Source organism: Corylus avellana, chromosome 7 (assembly GCF_965113065.1).
Source record: "Corylus avellana chromosome 7, dhCorAvel1.hap1.2, whole genome shotgun sequence".
Lineage (NCBI taxonomy): Eukaryota > Viridiplantae > Streptophyta > Magnoliopsida > Fagales > Betulaceae > Corylus > Corylus avellana.
Genome location: NC_142496.1, coordinates 10,415,227 through 10,436,358, shown reverse-complemented (window position 1 = coordinate 10,436,358; position 21,132 = coordinate 10,415,227). Strand labels below are relative to the sequence as shown.

General features: G+C 35.3%; 1 protein-coding gene across 1 annotated transcript; it reads right to left on the bottom strand.

Annotated features, from left to right (window-relative positions):
• Window positions 1-133: 133 nt before the first annotated feature.
• LOC132184746 (leucoanthocyanidin reductase) lies at window positions 134-5,564 on the bottom strand. Its single transcript, XM_059598486.2, has 5 exons — window positions 5,179-5,564; window positions 4,881-5,021; window positions 4,097-4,334; window positions 697-900; window positions 134-574 (listed from the first exon to the last, which is right to left on the bottom strand). Exons 1-5 carry the CDS (start codon window positions 5,380-5,382, stop codon window positions 309-311), a joined length of 1,053 nt encoding a protein of 350 aa, XP_059454469.2. The 5' UTR covers window positions 5,383-5,564; the 3' UTR covers window positions 134-308.
• Window positions 5,565-21,132: the final 15,568 nt, after the last annotated feature.

The following is a 21,132-nucleotide window of genomic DNA, read 5'->3' as shown; positions in this document are numbered from 1 at the left end:
TAGGATATTGTGCTTGATTTGAACATATTTTACATGGTAGAATTTTCCTAATCATTGATGGGAAAAATAAAAAAGATGACAGTGTTCACATATTAGAACTTGAAAAGAAGACCCTTTCTGCAGTGGGTGGGAATAGGGGGACAACATAGAAAACTCCAATATTCAATCCAAATTTAGAATGAAACAGATGCCCCCTACCTTGTAACTTGGGGTGCTTTATCGCATAGAATTCGAAATTATCTAGTACTTGAAGATTTGAATACACATTTAGTGAGAGTCCTTGAGCAATTGCAGTGACAGAAATGTTGTCATGCTGTGATAATCAGGGCTTCTGGTTTAGAATTAGGCCCAATTATGGCATCCTTGCTCATTTTCTCCTCAACTACCTTTTTGACTTCAACACTCTTTACGACAAAGTCATTGAAGCAGTCATCAATGGTTCTGAAAGGTGTGTCCGGATACAGAGAGCAGACATCAACATCGTTAGGGTTGTCCATCGAGTAATTTATTTGGCAGCCCCTTATGAAAATGTCGTGGGTAAGGGCTGCGACAATGCTTTCTGGGATGCGCATATCTGCAAATAAAAGAGTGAATGCCCGTGAAATGTATTGGGCCGGATATTGTTTTCCTCCTCCGAACTTGGTTGGTTCGGAGGGAGTGCATTTGTGACGAAAGCGTAGGAGGTTTGAAGCATACCTTTGGCAGCAGCAAGTAGGTCGTCCTCTGAAATGGTGACCCTAGGAAGCTCGCGCTCGATCTTCTTCTCCCACAAAGAGGCGAGCTCGTTCATGTTTAGTAGATTGCTTGGTGGTCGAAAATGAACACATTTGTTGAGTGTTCGAGCATCATCAATGGTTTTCATAGTGAATTTTCCAATGTCACTACCCGCCACGAAATAAGCTATAAATTAAATAAACAAATAGGGGAAATTAGCTCAAAATATACATATGCTAATATCATTAAAAGATCAATTTAGAGTCATACGGAGGATGAATTCCATCATTTAGTAAATTAAATTAATAAAAATAAAAAAGGTTTAAAACATAATTACATCAAAATCTTGTAACTTAAAAAAAAAAAAATTGGTTGACCTTTTAAATATTATATATGTACAAAAGACAAAGGGTAAAAAAAGATTTTTATTTTCTTTTTTCTTTTTGAAGTACAAAAAATAATAATAATTTGAAATTTGACAATTTAATTTAATTTTGTGATTCAAAGAGGGGTCATATTTGACGTGATCCCCACATGATTATCGTTGCATTGCATCATTTTTCATTCTAATGTATGTCTAATTACAGAGCACTGATTGGCAGCACGCGCGGGCGTGGCACGCCCAGTGCAAAAATTTTTTTTTTTTTTTTTTTTTTTTTTAAGCTCAACAGCACGGGCCCCTAATTACATGGTTATACATTTTAAACTTTAAATGATGTCACATCATATATTGTCACATCATATATGTTGCTTAGTTTACAAGATTTGACCGTCTTTTAAGAAATGGTACTGTCGAAAATAATTACTACTCTGAGATATGTGTATATTGTAGTCCTCTAAGAACATAAAAAATGAGTAATGCTATACATCACGCCATTATGTCTCATATCACGTGGTGCATGAAAATGATTTTATTTTTTATTTTATTTTTTCATGTTGTATGTAATTGCTCGACCAAAACAACTAATGTAGGTCCAATATTTGTGTACAAACAAAAGTGTTTGACCCTTTGAATATTTCGGTTGGTGCTTTGGTGGTTGAACGGTGGTGATGGCCCTGATGGGAGCTGGGGCCGACCATCACAGAGAAAATGGGGTTAGAATTTCAAATATCTCTAAACTTTCCTAAAATCCCAATCCAACAAGGTTGGAGTGTATTTAGAGGGGTAAAATGGTCATTTTATTTTTTAGACTTTTTATTTTTTTATTTTTATTTTTTTTTAAAGTAGTGGTAAAAACTATATTTTTATTCTACAACTATTTTAAATGCTTACGTGGCAGCCTAAAGAAAAATACTAAGAGTCAATTTTTTTTTTTGGCCCATCTCGTTTTACAAATAAATCATTAAATTTGTGGACTTATGTGGATCATATATAAGTCAATGATGCACCCTACAAATCTAACAGTTGATCTATTAAATTTATAGGAAAATATAGGCTAAATATAATAAACTTATTGACTTCTAGCATTTCTCCCAAATAAATATTAGATCAATTATTGTTAAAAAAAAAAAAACAAAATCAAGGATTACTTAAGTCACATTGTAGAATAAAAAATATAATTATTATTTAAAAAAAAAAAATTTATATTAGCTGATATAGTAAGCAGTGTTATATAAGCTGGTATAGTAAGTAGTGTTATATTTAATTTTGTTAAAAGAAAAATATTTTTCATTTTTTTTTTTTAGTTTGGTCTCTAATTTTTATTTTTTATTTTTAAATAGTCACTCTCTAAAAAAAACAAAAGTAGGAACCCCACAGAATTGGGTCACCTTAAATGCTCCCCATTTGGTAGGATAAGCTACCAGTCAAATCTATCACGTGCTCCTTAGTCCTTCACCTAACCCTGCATTCCTCAACACGTCCTCAACACGTCATCATTTACTCCTGAGTATCGTAATTCGTCGTTATCAATGAAAATTACTTCTTCTTCTTCTTCTTTTTTATTTATTAATTAATTAATTAATTAATAAGTTGATTTGGGGATTAAATATTAAAATAATAATAATAATAATAAATAAAGCTTAAAAGCTGCCATATTGGATGATTGCCTCAATAAGCCGCCGACACCATTCTCGACAAAAATCCACTACAACGGTTGCCGTCCCTATAATCACGGGAGTACTACTAATTCTCCTTAAATGACTACACGAAAAAAAAAAAATTGTAATATTGGTGGCTCTCCTCCTAATGACACGTGTCTAACTCCTTCGTATCTTTTACTAGATTTTTGACACGTGTCAAGAATTATAATCTTAAGATTAAAATTTATTATTCAGCTCAATCACCACTCCATTAATACCAATTTATCATCCCAACCAAACCCTAAACATGTCTCAAGAATTCTTCTAGCTAAACATTGGTGGGCCATCCAACAAAATTAGTAAAGGGTCTATATATTATATTTAGGTAGATAAAATCTATTTAAAAATTAAGTTGTAAAAGATTCTTTCAACCCTAGTGTCATGTGTTTTTTAGTATATGATAATTTTTTTTTTTTTTTTGAGTAACGGTAGAAACCATTTTTTTTCTTCTATAATTATCTCATAATACTGACGTGACAACTCCAACTAACCTTTGAATTAGTCTTTTTTTTTTTTTAAAAAAAAAAAAAAACTAAGGGTTGGTTGTGACTATTATGTTAGCATCGTGGCATTGTAGGATAAAAATATAATATATAGCATTACCTTTTTTTAAAACATTAATAAAAAAAAGGAAGCTTTCAACATGCTCAAAACACACATGAGAGACTGAGTTAAAAGAATTTCTATAACTCAATTTGTAGGAAATTTGTATGCTATATATATATATGCTGCAATTTATAACCCGACACGATCAATCTAGACATGATATATATACCTAATTACCATATTTTACCGAGACACATCACATGCAACAAATAGTTAAAAAAAAAAAAGCTTTGCTCAAGTCCTACTTTTTTTCAACTCTAAAATATTTTTATTTTTTATATCACATGTTTTTATTACTATTTAAATAAAAAAAAAATCATATATATATATATTTTTTCACTTTTTCATACAAAAATACCTACCATTGCCAAACGGACCCTTAGGGTTTTCTCCAAAGATTTTGTAAATACTAAGGCAATTTTTCAAAAGTTTCTGCTGCTTCCTTACATGATGCATGTATATTTTTCTGTTTCTATTCATTTATATCAAAATAAAAGGGAAAAGACCAGCTCTCTCTCTCTCTCTCTCTCTCTCTCTCTCTCTCTTATTTATTTATTTATTTTTTTAAAGTAAACGAATATTTTGGAAGAGGCCACTCTATTGTACTTTAAGATTCTACATACATGCATGATGTGTCAATGTAGCAGCTGCGTCCATGCTAATGCTAATGAATGAGGATGAGATACATACATACCTTTCACATTACCATCACCATAAATGTCGCAGCGATCCAACGGTGGGAGAACGTCCGCTGGATGAGTGTTGTCATGGTAGGGCCACGCGGCAATGGAGTTGCAGCAAATATATGTGTAGGGAATCCCAGCCGCCTCCACATACCTTCTGACTTTTCTCTTGGAGTGGTAGAAACTCAGTGCCGGCTCCACCGGGTCTGCTCTGTCTATGTCGTGCCCGAACTCAGATGGCAAAAACCTCTGCAACACCAAATGTATAAATATTAATGCATGATATCGACACAACACAAATTCTATTTATGACCAATTTTTCTCTTAAATATAAAAAAAAATTTGAATTTTAACTAAATAAATTGTTTTTATTTTATTTTATTTTTTTTCAAATTTTCAGAATTTTAAAATTTTTTTTTTATTATTTATTTATTTTTTTAAAATTACACGAGAGAAAGAAGTTGATTATAAATTAAATTTACGTGGTGACCTTAATATTTTAATCTTTTTTTCTCCATCAATAATATGAATTCTATCTAATCATGTTTTTGTCCGTTTTGAAACAGGTTATGGATAAGGATACGGAGAATCTTAAAAAAAATCAAACAAACAAACGAAAAAGAAAAAGAAAAAGAAAAAGAAAAAGAAGGAAAAAAAAAAAGAATTCAAACGGTCAAACAACCCAAAAAAAAAAAAAAGAAATAAAAAATATTAGCAATCGAATTTTGAAAAAAATGTAGAACTACTGTAAATAAATAAAATGGACTGACATGTTTTATATGGGTAGAACAATACCTTAACAGTGCCAACGGCTTTAATGGCATCAACTAGAATGAGCTGGTCGGAGATACGGCCACCACCAATGGCTGATATTACAACCTCAATCTTGTTCTCTTTCAAAATATTTTCCAACAAATCCTGATCCTCTATTGAACCCTAATAATATCAAATCAAGCACCCATAAGATCCTCCTCATCATAAAACATGTTTTTTTTTTTCTTCCTTCTTATTTTATTATTCAATTAAGCATAAAAGAAAAGAAAAGAAAAGAAAAGAAAAGGTCAAAAGAAGCCTTGAGGTTTTATATATGTACATATATGATAATGGCTCCTTTGTCTTGCAGGGATTTGATGATGGAGGCCTTGGAAGGGGAGGCTTGACCGGATTGGACAAGAAGGTAAGTGGGTCGGCCGGAGTCAAGGCTAGCCTCCGCCACAAACTGGCCGATGAACCCGGTTGCGCCGATGATCATGGCTCCGCCGCAGGCCTCCGAGACATTAGGAGTTGAACCACACATTTTTTTTTGTTGTTGTTGTCGCCGTCACAAGTGTTATTTTATGCTTTCCCTACTTTTAAGGACAACACATAAAGACACCGGCGGCTGAGACAAAAAGGGTGAGAGCTGAGAGTGGGTTTTATAGAAGTGGGTCTAAGGAGGATTTGGTAAAGAAGATGGGGTTTGGTGCATTTTTTTTTCGTTTCCTTTGAGTGGAACGTTTGATAGCATATCACATCCTCGACTGGTAGATATGGAAGTGATCATAACCAACGAAATCTTTGCTTTATCGATTGAGTGGTCTTTATTTGATTTATACTTACTACTTTCAAGTGGAATTTCTCTCTCTCTCTCTCTCTCTCTCTCTATATATATATATATATATATATATATGTCTTCCTAGAATTTTTTTTGAATAATTCTAAATGTGATGTGACTTTTAAAATTACCAATAAATAAAAGTTCAATATATTACATCTTAAATTTAACGATAGTTTTTTCGTTAAAAAAAAAAAAAAATAACGATAATTTTAAAAGCCAAATTATATTTAGAAGGACCTTAAAGTGACTTAGCTAACAGGAGTAACATTTCTCTCTCTCTCTATATATATGGTTAGTGTATTATTACAAAAGAAGTTCCACTTACGTACGTGCAATTAATATCTTCTAGCGTTCCTTTTCACTGGTACTAAATTAAGATTACGGGAACACAACTTTGATACCACTTGTCATGATCCTAAATATTTAAGAATAATTATTGTAATAAGGATATGATAATAACTTGGCACTTCAAGGGGCCAACACCTCCACAAGCATCTAGATTTCAATGAGATTAGTGTAATCCTGCATCAGATGCAAGATGTTTCACTTGCTTCGATCAATCAGACATTGTGAAAGTAGATGTTTACGTGCAACTCCAGTTTGCAATATAATTGCAAGAAAACCCAAGTTGTTGGATGCAAGAATTAAATATGTCCCTTTAGTCATATGCAAAGATACACTAATAGTGTCTTTCTTGTGTCCTACAAATTTCTTTTGTGCAATTCTTTTTTTTTTTTTTTTTTTTTGGGTAAATACAACTTCATTAATAAGAAAACAGATTACAAAGGCAAAGGAAAGAAAAAACAAAAATAAAAGAACAACTCAAAAACTCAACCATGAAAGACAACAAGCATCTCAGAGCTCTGAAAGAAAACCAAGAAGGTGAAAGTCAATTGGAAATGCAGCTTTGAAGGTCATGGCCCATTATGATGGATAAAGCCATCAAAAGTATAAGAACCCTTGAAAACTTAGATCTAGTATGGCATCCAAAGAAACCGAATAGACTATGAGATGACAACTTAGATCTAGTCTGGCTTCCAGGGAAATCGAACAAACGAAGAAGGAAAATAATAGCGAAAAGGGGATCTCCTATACAGACAAAGAGTCTGAAGTTCAAACAGTTCGGGTTAACTTGTATAGAACACAACACCACCACCCAACATAAAACATAGAAAAACCCATAAACCAGTAACTTCATTGTAGAACAAGGCGGAGGAAGGTGGTGAGCGGATGTTGTCTAGCGCATAAGGACCACACCCCGACGCGTGGCTATTTGGGGATGAGGCAGAATGTGACAACGGTGAGAGTGGTGATATGGCATGTTGCAGGCTGGGCCTGGCGGAGAAAGGAAGATTTGATTTTGAAAAACCTAATCTTCAAAACATCGCAGAAAATTGGCTGGCGATGTGGTGGAGAAGACGATTGAGGACATAAGAACACGACTACTGTTTTAAGAGGATGTTGGATAAATCGTCAAAGATGATGGGTTGATCATCTAGAGAAAACTCTAGAGAGAAAGACCTAGAGAAAACTCTAGGCACATAAGAGTTCTATCTCGAAGAGAGAAACTCAACAAAAAGAAAAGCATAAGACACTAGAAGAGGGGAGGAGGAGGAGGGGGAAACCAGAAGGTTCCTCCTCCTCCTCTAGCCCCGACAGTAGGGAAAAAAGCGTTCTTTGAAGGAGAGAGAAGAGAGCTTATTTAGGGTTTCTTTTTTTATGCAATTCTTATTCATAGGGTGTTTGAGTTCACTCTAGAAAGTGCTAATTCTAGAGTGACTATATGTGATTTAAAGTGTCCTTTAAGTTCGACTTGGTGGTTACAATTTTATGACCTATGGATCAAATGATTTTGGACCAATATTGAATGTGCACAAATGAGGGAAGCTGATAATCGAAGACAACCGTTGGAGTTTGAAGTGGGGGATCGTGTGTTCCTTAAGATCTCACCAATGAGGGGAGTGATGCGATTTGGAAAAAAATGGAAGCTCAACCCCGATTTATTGGACCCTTCAAAGTCACTTAGAGGGTGGGGAGATTGGCATACAGGGTTGCCTTACTCTAGATTTGGTAGGGACATATGCTGTTTTTCATGTCTCGATGTTGAGGAAGTACATTGCTAACCTAGACGTAGTGGTGAAGTACAAGCCATTGGAGATCCAAGAAGGACTGACGTACACCGATGAGCCTATAAAGATCATGGATCGGAAGGAGCAAGTGCTACGTATCAAGACGATCCTCATCGTTAAGGTATTGTGGCCTAACCGTGGTGTCGATGAAGTATCATGGGAGGCGAAGCAGGACATGTGGAACCGTTATCCGCATTTGTCTAATACTTGAAATGTGTATGACTCTTTTTTCAAGATTATACTTGGATAATATATCTATTCCTATTTTGTTTATGGAATGGTCAATTAAGAAAGAGTTTGCTTTCCTCTACAGGGTTATGGCATATATACCCGTCGATCCGAATTGCATGTGGAACTACTTATTCTATATGTTAATCGACTTGGGAGTCGAGATTGATGAGGATTGGTATAGTGTGGTCAACATCGAGTACAATGCTTTGGACGACTTACGAGGCAACTTTTCAAGGTTATTTGAGGATGAAGTAGTGTTAGTTGATGAATGGGAGGAGATAGCTCAAGAGCCTACAGAGCACGATACTGACGATACTACAGATGAGAGGTAAACATTTCACCCCTTTCAAGTACTATTCTTTAGGTATTTTATCTTGAAATTTCGATAATGCAATTTTTAGAAGGAGGGGAGAATGAAGTGACCCAAATAATTAACCAGGCTTAGATAGCTTAGTTAGGGGATTAATTGGACTTTTGGGTCACTAGGAATAGATGGAATGGAATTTTGAGAATTTTAGACTCTTGGGCCCAACGCTCGTGTGGGGACCACGCGAGCGCTCGTCTGCAAATAGTACACAAGCGCTCGTGTAGGGACTAGCTCGAGCGTACGTTGACTTTTGGTTAACCATTGGATATTTCCGGAGCATACTAGTGCAACCATAAAACCGCTGGGTAAATAGTACGGGAATGCTCGACACTATAGTACCAAGCGCTCGTTGCACTACAGGTTTGCTCCTGCAGAGCCCTCAACTTTTTTTCCCTATAAATATGTATTAATCCAAATAATTAACCAAGTTTAAGTAGCTTAGTTAGAAGGTTAATTTGGGTTTTGGGTCACTTGGACTAGTTGGAAGGGCAGTTTGAAAATTTTAGACTTTCTGATCGGACGTACGCATAGGGGACCACGCCGATGTATGCTTGCAAATAGTACACGAACGTACGCATGGGGGACCACATGGACGTACACATGGGGGACCACCTGGACGTACGTTGACTTTTGGTTGACCACTAGTTAATGTTCTTACGTTTAATGTAGCCTTTGGTCCGTTGGGTAAATAGTAAGCAGACGTACACCCCTATAGTACCGTACGTACGCTGCTTTTCAAAACAACTTTGCAGTGCTCATAGCCTTTTCCCACCTATAAATACCTGATCCCTACATGCCCATTTACTCTCCATTTTTCGCCCATGAGCCCTTTGGAACCCCTATGTGAGTGTTTTGTGAGTGTGGTGAGTTCTTGGAGAAGAAAAGGTAATTCTTGGAGGTTTTGTTTCAAGAAGGTAACTTTCTATGCTTAAGCTTTCTCTTTAGTTGTTATATTGCATTTCTAGACTAGCTTAGTTGTTGGTTTGAGCTTTTAGCTAGGTTATGCCTTTAATCTTTGTTTGAGTTGGTTCAGCCTTTCATCTTTGTGGAACGTATTTTCTTATGCATGGAGGCATTGTGTTGAGATAGGAAGGTCCTAGAAATCTTTTGGGTAGCTTTAGAACCAGTTTGGGAGGCTAGGATAACGTTTGAAACAAATGAGGTTCTACCTGAACCTTCTGGGCGGACGTACGACCTTGAGCCCGGACGTACGACCCAAAGCATTCCAAGGAACACCACTTTGACCAGTCGTCTGATAGCCTTTGTTTTCATATTCTAAGTTTATTTTAGTTAGATTTAGAACTAATGATAGGTCTTTTATCTGTATTCGAGGTTATGGAACCTCAAGGAGATTTAATGGAGGAGCCTTACGACCCGGGTGAGTACAAACTTACATGGATACTTGTTACTTTTCCAGCATTGCATGACTGTTATATATATATATCAAACATGCATATTTTGCAACTCTCATGATAAGCGCCAAATGTTGCACATTTAAGTCTCTTAACTCGCATATGTTAGTTCCTTAGCATTGCTATTTATTTGATTTTGTGTTGTTTTATTGTTTTCAGATTTTAAATAAAGATGCAATTAATTCCATATATTTTGGGCTTAAATGCACACTTTAAGAAGACCTAGAAGATATGATTAAGCTTAACCAATCATAATAGATGAACTATATGATGTGGTTAAGTTTAATAAAATAAAGGAAATGATTAAATCGAAATTTCTCTAATTGGAGTCAAAATCGGATTGGATTCAAATTTGGATAACACTCGATACATGGGTCAATTAGAAAGCTTAAGGGAACTAAGCATTACATAGCAAGTTAAAAATAAAATAAAATAAAATAAAATTGTATGCCTTGGTTGTTTCATCTGATAAGAAGTCCAATAAATTCTGAGATGTTGATTCATTTATATTGGAACTATTTTGAAGCCTCATGATTGCATGTTAGTTCACTTTGCACTAATTGAAGCTTGTTGTATCTCAATTTGCCATGGTACGTGATTTGACTTGTGAATTCCTTGAAATTTTGAAGATGGAGTTTATAATTTTAAGCTTGCTAATGAATGAGAACCATTATTTTTGTGATACTTTATTATTTTGAATGACATAATGATGACAATGTTTGTGCGTATCATTCCTAGAAAACCCTTTCGAGACTTCACTCGTCCTCTAGGAAATGCTTAAGGGTTTAAAAGGCTTGTTCCATACACTAAATGCAATTGTACATCCCACGAAAGATAGATTTATCTTTTTGTTTTTTTAAGTTTATTTTCTATTTTGTATTGCTAAGGGACTAGCAATATGTAAGTTTGAGGGTTTGATAAGCGCCGAATGTTGCACATTTAAGCCCCTTTAAGTCGCATATGTTAATTCCTTAGCATTGTTATTTATTTGATTTTGTGTTGTTTTATTGTTCTCAGGTTTTAAATAAATATGCAATTAATTCCATTGATTTTGGGCTTAAAAGCATACTTTGAGAAGACCTAGAAGATATGATTAAGCTTAAACAATCATAATAGATGACCTATATGATGTAGTTAAGTTTAATCAAATAAAGGAAATGATTAAATCGAAATTTCTCTTATTGGAGTCAAAATCGGATTGGATTCAAATTTGCATTCTGCATATGTCTTAGTATTTTGATTATAACTTTCTGCTCAAGTATCGGATTGAGGTTATTCTAGTGGCAGTAGAAAGATAGATCAAAATACTACAAATCATTGTGAAATAGGATTTTCCTAATTCGAATGTTTGTTATGCTCAAATTGTCCCGCAATAAAAGAACGCAAATTTGGACAAATTCTATTCCGATTTGAACTAGGATTGCTTCCTAATTTGACTAGGAGATTGAATTACGGGTTTATGGGGTTTTCTAGGGCTTCTAGGACTTGTTGGCTCCCTATAAATAGGCCTCTAAATATTGTAAATAGACACACCACTTCTAGGGCAAAAATCACCAAATAGTCATTGGAGCTTAGCGGAGTCATGAGCGGTTAAACCCCTTTGTGGGGTGTTGATGTAACCCTATCTAAGCGCAATGGTTTGATTTTATTTAATTTCTAGATTTTCAGTTTATGCATGTTGATTGTATAACTATGAAAATTGCTACCTTTTGATCATGTTCTTAATTATTAAATGCAATTGTTCTTAAATTCCAAAATCAATATTTGTGAAATTCTTCTCTTATCTTAGAAAGTATTTTACTTTTTTTGATCTCAAATCATTCTTGTTTTTTGTGATTATGAGGATGATGGTTATATAATGGGTTTAATTGACATGTGATTAATAGGATTTGATAGGCCATGCCTAGGGAAGACAGATTGTACTTTACCCTAGTTTAGTGTAATTTAGGTAGACAATCTATGCCAACCGAAGATGGGTTACACTTATTCATTAATTATATGTATTATATTAAAGAATTTGATAGGCCATACCTAGGGAAGACGGGTCGTATCGCATCTTAGTGGTTATGTGGACAATCCATGCCAACTGAAGATGGATTATACTTATTCTTTAATAAGGTAGTTTTTTGTTTATTTATAACATGTATATAATGAATTTCTGGATTAAATCTAATTAACCATTGTTGTGCAGATAGAGGTGAAGTCAATACCTTACATTCTCTTTTATATTTAATTCTCTTTTAATTTCATGCACATTAATTACAACCCAAATCAATCATCTTTTTAATCAAATTAATTTTGATATTTTGAATTTGATAACAAAATCCCTGCGGTCTTTGATGTTCGACACCCTCAATATAGCTCTATCCTACAGGATTCGTACTATTGCAAGTGATTTATTATTATTGATATATTTTGGTACACAAAACGACCACATCATCTCATGAAATACATTTTGGACTGCTGTGAACTCTCTTTTGTGAAAACGTATATTGATTGACAAGATAATGATGAGACTTGTAAAATTATGCATGAAAAATACGAATAAGATTAATTGCATTGTATGACATGGTACATCAGTACGTGTGGGATAACGACCATGAGCTTATTATATAGGTTAACTTTATAATCAAGTGTGTGTGTGTGGGCCTTGGCTTTAGTGGTTTCCGTGACCAGCGCAGCCATTGCCAAATGGTTGGTCATTACATGACGTACACCACAAGTAGTATGGGTGATAAGTGCTAGAATATTCATATTTTCAGCCCTTAACTTGCATGTTTTAATCCTTTAGTTTTGGTTAATTAGGTCATTTTACTTCCTTTTTGTATTTTCTTTGTTTTATAGGCTTTTGGAAGAAAATAAAGCGTTTCTGAAAAAATTCCAAGCTTAAAGGGTAAATTGGGAAGATCTAGAAGATATGGTTAAGCTTAACCAATCATGGTTAAAGTTTAATCAAATAAAGGAAAGGATTAATTCGGAATTTCTCAATTTGAAGTCAAATCGGATTGGATGCAAAATTGGATTCTGAATATGTCTCGGTATTTTCGCCATAACTTTCAGATCAGATATCCGATTGAGGTGATTCAAGCGGCATTGGAAAGACAACTCAAACTTATACAATTCATTGTGAAATAGTATTTTCCCAATTCGGAGCGTCGCAAGGCCAAAATCACGCCGCAAGATAGAACCGCAATTCTGGGCGAATCCTATTCCGATTTGGGCGTAGGTTTTCTTTAACCTAATTGGGCTTGGACTTAAATCTCCGAAATTCCTAAGATTACTAGGGCTTCTAGGACTCTCCTAAGCCCTATAAATCGACCTCTAAGCCTCACAATTGAGGGGATCAGACGAAGATGCGCCTGGGGCGCCGTTCTTGGTCGCTTTCCGTGTTTTATGGGTTTTTGTAGCTTGGAACTCGAATTCTTTTGTAAGTTTTTAATTTTAATGATGTAATTTAGTTTCTTTATGATTTCTTTTGTCATGAGAGGCTAATTCTTCAACTAAGGTTGAAGATGAAGCCTCACCATTGATTAGTTTTATATTTTTATGTTTCGTTCGTACAAATCCGTCGTTTAATGTAATGTATGTTCGTTTCAGTTCAATTGTGTGACAAAATTGTGATTGATTGTTGTTTACAAATCGTGAAAATGTTGGATATTCGTTGTGTTTCATCCAATGGATACATCGAATGATTTGATTGAGACTTATATCCATTGTAATTTACGGATACAATGGATGATTTGATCTCAATTGGATATTCGTTGTGATTTGTAATAGAGATGGATTCATCGAATGATTCAATTGGTTTATAAAAAAACAATAGAACATATATATAGGGTTTAATTGTTTGTCGGATGCATGAATGAAAACATAAGAATGTATGCTTTGATTTGGTGAGGTGAATTCTAAAATCTTAGTCGTTTATCTTTTGATTATTTTTATTTTATTTAGTTTATGTTAGTTTATTTTCAAAATCAAAATCATTCGGAACTAGGTTAAGATATAATTGATTTAGATAGAAATTAAATTTCACAAACACAATTCCCTGTGGATCGACCTCGCACTTGCACACACACTATATTGCACACGACTCGTGCGCTTGCGAGTACAATTAAATTTGTACATCAAATTTTGGCGCCGTTGCCGGGGATTTGTTTGTTTGTGAAAATTGATTTTTGTTTAAATTGATTTTATTTTTCTACTAGTTATTTTCTTTTTACAGTTTGTTGCCTTTTATTTTTTTTATTTGTTTCTGTTTATAGTTACTAATAAAAATAAAAAAATAAACAAAAAAATAAAAAAGAGAAAAAGTTGTTTGTTTTTGTTGTTTCTGTTGTAGCTCTGCCGAAGGAACTAGTCCCTGCCAAAGCACTTGATCGCACATCACCTACACTCGAGTGCATTCGAGCCTAACGCAGCAAGCATCCTGCGTGCCTGCGCTCGACAGTTCCGCAGGTGCGCGCGAGTGCACACCCCGCGCCCATGTACGCTCGATCGCACATCACTGGCGCTCGAGTGCACCTTTGTAGACTACACCAAAACGGGCCAGCACCTTGAATTTTGCCAAACTTATGTTTGGTCCGTTTTGTGAGTTTTTGTTTTGATTTTTTGTTTTTAATTTTTGGTATTTTTGTTTATTTTATTTTTTTTTAAAAAAAAAACCAAAAAAATCCAAAATTTTTTTTGGTTAATGTTTCATGTGGAAGTGTGCTTTGTTTAAAGAGTGAGGATAAGCATGAATTTTCCTTTAGGTAATTTTAATGCTACCCTTAGTTGTAGGACATCCGCTTTTTCCAACCATCCTCATCATTTTCACCCACATGGACCATGTTCATACTGCTCTAACCCTTATCATAGTTCAAGTAATTGTCCATCTTGGGGACAATTTTCCAATTTTTCACATGAGCAGATGAACACCAATTTCTCCAGTTTGGGGTCTGAATCAAATTTCAATTGCTAAACCCTCGATTGGAGCAACCATTCTAATTTCTCGTGGCAAGCTAATGCTACGGGAAATTATACTCCCCAATTTGATGAACTGCACCATCCTGAATATCCGCAGTTTGACAACCAATCCTCTACCCCTTCACCCTGCAATTATCCTCCACAAGATTTATCATTGGAAAACACCCTCAAAGAGTTCATACAGTCTAATGGCCAAACCTTGCAAGAGCTTAAAAATGCCACCATGGTCAACTCCCAAGCCATAAATGAAGTGAAGAATGCAGCCACGGCCAGCACTCAAGCAATTGAAAAGTTGGAAGGACAGCTTGGTTATTTAGTTGCTGAACTCACTAGAATAGAGGAATAAGAGCTTCAAAGTCAGTTGATGGCTAAAAGGCACTACATGATTGATGAGGATGATTCTAGCAATCCTTATCATGAGCATGTCAAAGCCACCACCCCAATTAGGAGAGAGAAAATTGTTGAGGAGACTGTTGATGAGACAAGTCTAGAGGACCCATTGGGAAAGTGCTTTGCTCAATTTGGATGTGACCTAGACCTTGACAAGTTACTTGAGCAAGCTGATGCCTTATTGGACTCCACTCCTAAGATGCGAATTGAAAATGGGGAAACCACTGAGATATCATTCCCTAACTCACCCTCATTAGCAGCTGAGCCTTTCATTGTGGGTAACCATGAGGAGAAAGAAAAAGAGGAGCAGGTTGATCACATTGAGCCCCCATCAACTCCAAATCTATCCAGTGACAAGGGAGTGAGTACTGAAGCTCACTCCTTCATCAAAATCCCTCTTGAGACAATTCATGAACCCCAACCTTCAATTCTTCAATGTCTCAAAGAGCCGTCTCATGCTGAAATTCTCAAGGATCTATGCATACAAGGTCACAAAGCTAGGAACCATGTTCATAAGAAGATCCTTCGAAGCAAGCAACAAGGCTACCTAAGACGGCAAAACATCCTTCCAGAGGGATATCAAATTCTTAAGAAGAAAGGGTGGAAGGGATTGGTTGGACACCCAAATGATCGAGGAAAGTGTGGTATTCTTTCTTTCTTTTTTATTTTCAGCACTTTATTTTGATTTCTTTTCCTTTTTGTCATTTCATTTTGTGTCATTTTCTTTTTATTTCTATCAGCAATTAATCTATTGATATTTGTTTCTATGAGAAAATATTGCTGCTAGATTTTGACAGGTGTTTTGGTGTTCAAGTTTGGGGGACGCCCTGGCCTTTGCACACTCGAGTTTCCGCATCCTACGGTATTGTGTCTCTTGCTACATTGGGGACAATGTGTCATTTAAGTTTGGGGGTGTGGACAAACACATTGTCTTTTTGTTTGTTTGTGTCTTTTTGTTTGTTTTTATCTGTTTGTTTTGTTTTTTTTTTTAAAAAAAATAGTGCTATGTTGTTGATTGGTCATGAGTTACATCATAACTATGGTTTGCATGTCATTAGTGTGTTTAACTTTTTGAACACTACATGTCATTAGAAATCCGAGTCCTTTGACTCATTCGGTGGATTAGAGAGACTTCACATGTCTAAGTTGATTATCACAAGCACACTAGCATAAAGTTTGTGAGGTATGAGATTTGGATTGATTAGGGTGTGCCTTGTGATTTGTAGGATGAAGTGTTGATGAAACGTTGGCTTGAAGATAGAAAATGAAAAAAAAAAAAAAATTGTCATCATTAGTTTGAGCTTTTCATTGAGTAACCGGATCTCATGCCTCACTGAGCATTGAGTGTTCGCGTAAAAAGATGAGAAATTCAACTTGGTTGACTGTATGGCTAGTTTGGCTTCGTAGCCTTTTTGACTTGAGTAATTAAGCCTTAGGGATGTTTTACATCTAGTGCCCTAAAACCATCTGGTTTGGGAGTCACTGGCCCAATACTCGTTACATAGGTCAATTAGAAAGCTTAAGAGAGCCGAACATTGCACAGCCTACGCAAAAAAAAAAAAAAAAATGAAAATAAAAAATATATATATATAAAAAAAAAAATGCATGTCTTGATCTAAGCCTTTGGTGTTTTCATTTGTGAAAATTCTTATGAATTTTGAGGTACACCAAACTTTGAGAAAAATTGAAGCCTCTTAACTTTGTGTTAGTCTCACTTTGCACATTTGGAGCTTGTGTTGTCTCAAATTTCCACCTTTGAGTTGAATGATTTGTGGTTGGCTTGATGATTTGATTGTGGTGTTTACTTTGTTAAACCTGCTCATGATATGAGAACCATATGATGTTTGTATGAAAATTGTGTTTGTCAATGACGTAGTACTAAAAATGTTTGTGGGTATCATTTCTATTAAACCCTCACGAGACTTTACTCGTCCTCTAGGGATGCCTAGGGGTTTAAAAGGCTTGTTGCATACGCTAAATGCAATCGTACATCCCACGAAAGATGGATTTATCTTTTGTTTTCTGTTTTTTCATTCTTGTTTTTAGTTTTGTATTGCTAAGGGACTAGCAATATGTAAGTTTGGGGGTGTGATAAGTGCTAGAATATTCATATTTTCAGCCCTTAACTTGCATGTTTTAATCCTTTAGTTTTGGTTAATTAAGCCATTTTACTTCATTTTTGTATTTTCTTTGTTTTATAGGCTTTTGGAAGAAAATAAAGCGTTTCTGGAAAAATTCCAAGCTTAAAGGGCAAATTGGGAAGATCTAGAAGATATGGTTAAGCTTAACCAATCATAGTTAGTTTAATCAAATAAAGGAAATGATTAATTCGGAATTTCTCAATTTGAAGTCAAATCGGATTGGATGCAAAATTGGATTTTGAATACGTCTCGGTATTTTGGCCATAACTTTCAGCTCAGATATCCGATTGAGGTGATTCAAGCGGAATTGGAAAGATAACTCAAACCTATACAATTCATTGTGAAATAGAATTTTCTTAATTCGCAGCGTCGCAAGGCTAAAATCACGCCGCAAGATAGGACAGCAATTCTGGGCGAATCCTATTCCGATTTGAGCTTACGTTTTCTTTAACCAAATTGGGCTTGGACTTAAATCTCCGAAATTCCTAGGATTACTAGGGCTTTTAGGACTCTCCTAAGCCCTATAAATAGACCTCTAAGCCTCACAATTGAGGGGATCAGACGAAGACGCGCCGGGGGCGCTGTTCTTGGTCGCTTTCCGTGTTTTATGGGTTTTTGTAGCTTGGAACTAAAATTCTTTTGTAAGTTTTTAATTTTAATGAAGTAATTTAGTTTCTTTATGATTTATTTTGTCATGAGAGGCTAATTCTTCAACTAAGGTTGAAGATGAAGCCTCACCATTGATTAGTTTTATATTTTTATGTTTCGTTCGTACAAATCCGTCGTTTAATGTAATGTATGTTCGTTTCAGTTCAATTGTGTGACAAAATTGTGATTGATTGTTGTTTACAAATCGTAAAAATGTTGGATATTCGTTGTGTTTCATCCAATGGATACATCGAATGATTTGATTGAGACTTATATCCATTGTGATTTACGGATACAATGGATGATTTGATCTCAATTGGATATTCGTTGTGATTTGTAATAGAGATGGATTCATCGAATGATTCAATTGGTTTATAAAAAAACAATAGAACATATATATAGGGTTTAATTGTTTGTCGGATGCATGAATGAAAACATAAGAATGTATGCTTTGATTTGGTGAGGTGAATTCTAAAACCTTAGTCGTTTATCTTTTGATTATTTTTATTTTATTTAGTTTATGTTAGTTTATTTTCAAAATCAAAATCATTCGGAACTAGGTTAAGATATAATTGATTTAGATAGAAATTAAATTTCACAAACACAATTCCCTGTGGATCGACCTCGCACTTGCACACACACTATATTGCACACGACTCGTGCGCTTGCGAGTACAATTAAATTTGTACATCAGTGGGTCACCCGAGGTCGGACTCAGTCAGGCTACTAGTGGTGGACGGTAGCATACAATGGTTGGGGCACCGGCATTGTATTATTGGTCATTCGGGACAACGCCAACCCTGCTGAGAATGGTTAATATCTCAGGTAGACCATACTGTTGAACTATGATATGATTTTCATATTACCGTATATATTATATCTATATTGCATTCTTGATAAAATGTCACCTCATAATGCTGCGTGTATTTGATAAACAACTGAGTTCACCATTTAATGATGGGTATGTCATGTGCATTTATACTCACTAAGTCGTCGGGCTTACCCTTTTATTCTTTCTCTTTTTTTTCTCCATATGTACATCTGTGCGTTATAGATAGTTTAGAAGAAGATGGATATTGCAAAGCATCTGGTTATCGTGGAGGATTCGATTTGAGAGTTGCTTGTGGACTTATTGTGAGATTAGGCGGGGGCTCATGGTAACTAGTACTTAAAATGGTTAAGGTACTAGTAGTGTGGGCCACTCAAGGTCGGACTCAGTCAGGCTGCTAGTGTTATGGATGGTAGCTTAAAATGGTTGAGGTACCGCCATTGTATTACAGGTCCCTCGGGACAGCGCTAACCCTGTTGAGAAGGGGTAATATCTCGGGTAGACCATACAGTTGAACTATCACTAATTCACATGATTATAACATGTATTATACCTATATTGCATTCATGTGTAATTTTCATACTTAAAATGTTGTATATTTTACCAAATGGAGTTCATCACTAAGTAGCATGGGTATTATGTGCATTTACTCACTAAGTCTTTAGACTTACCCCTTTATTTTCCCCCCTCCATTATGTATAATTGCGCAGTTTAGCTAGCATAGAGGAAGATGCCTTTGGACAACATAATAGTGGTGGCCTAGGATCTGATCTAGGTCATTTTTTAAGATATGGACCCGGTCTGGCTTAAGTCCATGTAAGACGATGGAGGAACCCCACGGGCAAATATGATAGAGATAGTGATCATACTAACATTACTTAAACTTAGGCGTTAATTTTGTGATCTTATGTTCAGACAATTATCTTGGTTTATAATATATTGATGATCAGTCTGTTGACCAGCACATTTGAAGATCTATCTATGTTATGATGTTTTATCTTTACTCTGGTTGTTATAATTGGAGTACGTAGTTATTGCTTTCTTGTTCCTGTAGTTAAGGTCTTCTGCTGTATTCTCTCGTTTAAGACATGTTAAGATTCTTGAGTCTTGTCTAGTAAGGGATAAGGCTAGGAGAAGGACTATGGGATCAATTACCAGTTAATTGATTTCCACGGGCATCGCTCAATTTTTATTTTTATTTTTATTTTTTTCAAAAAAAAAAAAAAATTTCCCCTTCCAAAAATATCAAAAAATTTGAACAGTGAAAAGTCACCTTAAGAACAGTGATGTTTCACTATTCAAATGTCAATTTTCTTAAGGTGACGTTTGAACAGTAATTACACCATTGGTGAAGTGTTGTGTGAGCAAAAAAGACTTCATTTAGTACGTTTGAACAATAAACGTAATTATTCTTGATTCTTGACCCTATGTTTAGTATTGTTTAGCAAGCGTCACTATTCAAACGTCACTAAATGAATAGTGGCAATTTTTGTGACAAAAAGTTACTTTTCATGAGTCACTAATTGCATGTTTTTTTGTACTATGTGACAGCCTGTAAGTCAACGAACGTTCGGTGTATTGTTTACACAATGATTCTAGTGTTGCAAGGTGTACGTTTGATATCTTGTGGGTCAAAAGTTAGTCAACAAATGTTCGATGGTCCCCCTATGAACGTTCGGCAAGAACCCAAAAATCCCAAAAATCTTTCTTCCAGTAAATCTTAATGAACCAGGAAATATTGCTAACCCTCCAACTAAGCCAAACACAACCTAGTAATTACCCAGGACACTACACATCGTGCCACGTGCTAAATGAGTGGAGACAGTTTTTTCTTGGGCGTCGTTTGGTACATGGAATTGTTATTCCTTAAGGATACAAATAGTTATTAGGGGAAACTTCACATTAGACCCTTGAGCTTCCACGTGATTTGACAAACCCTCCCACCCCTCTCGGGAACTTTAAAATCTCTCAATTTGGACTTCTGAACTTTCAATTGCTCTCAATTTGGACAATTCTGTCAGATTTTAAAACGTTAAAAGTTAGACAATGACGTTTATATCGTTGACTTTTGATTTTTTTTTTTTTTTTTTCAAATTTACCTTTACTTCCAAATTACAATAATAAAATCTGGCCGTGAGCCGAGACCCACGGCTAGGTCTGGCCGGGACCCAACCATGGGTCAGTAGACCCACTTAGGTCTCAGGCCAGAGCGGGTCTCGGCCAAACCCACGAGGTTTTTTCTTTTTCTTTTTTTTTTTTCCTTTTTTCTTTTTTGTAAAAAAAAAAAACAAAAATTAGGGGTATTTTGGTCTTTTTAGGTGTTGCCGTTAGAAGTTAA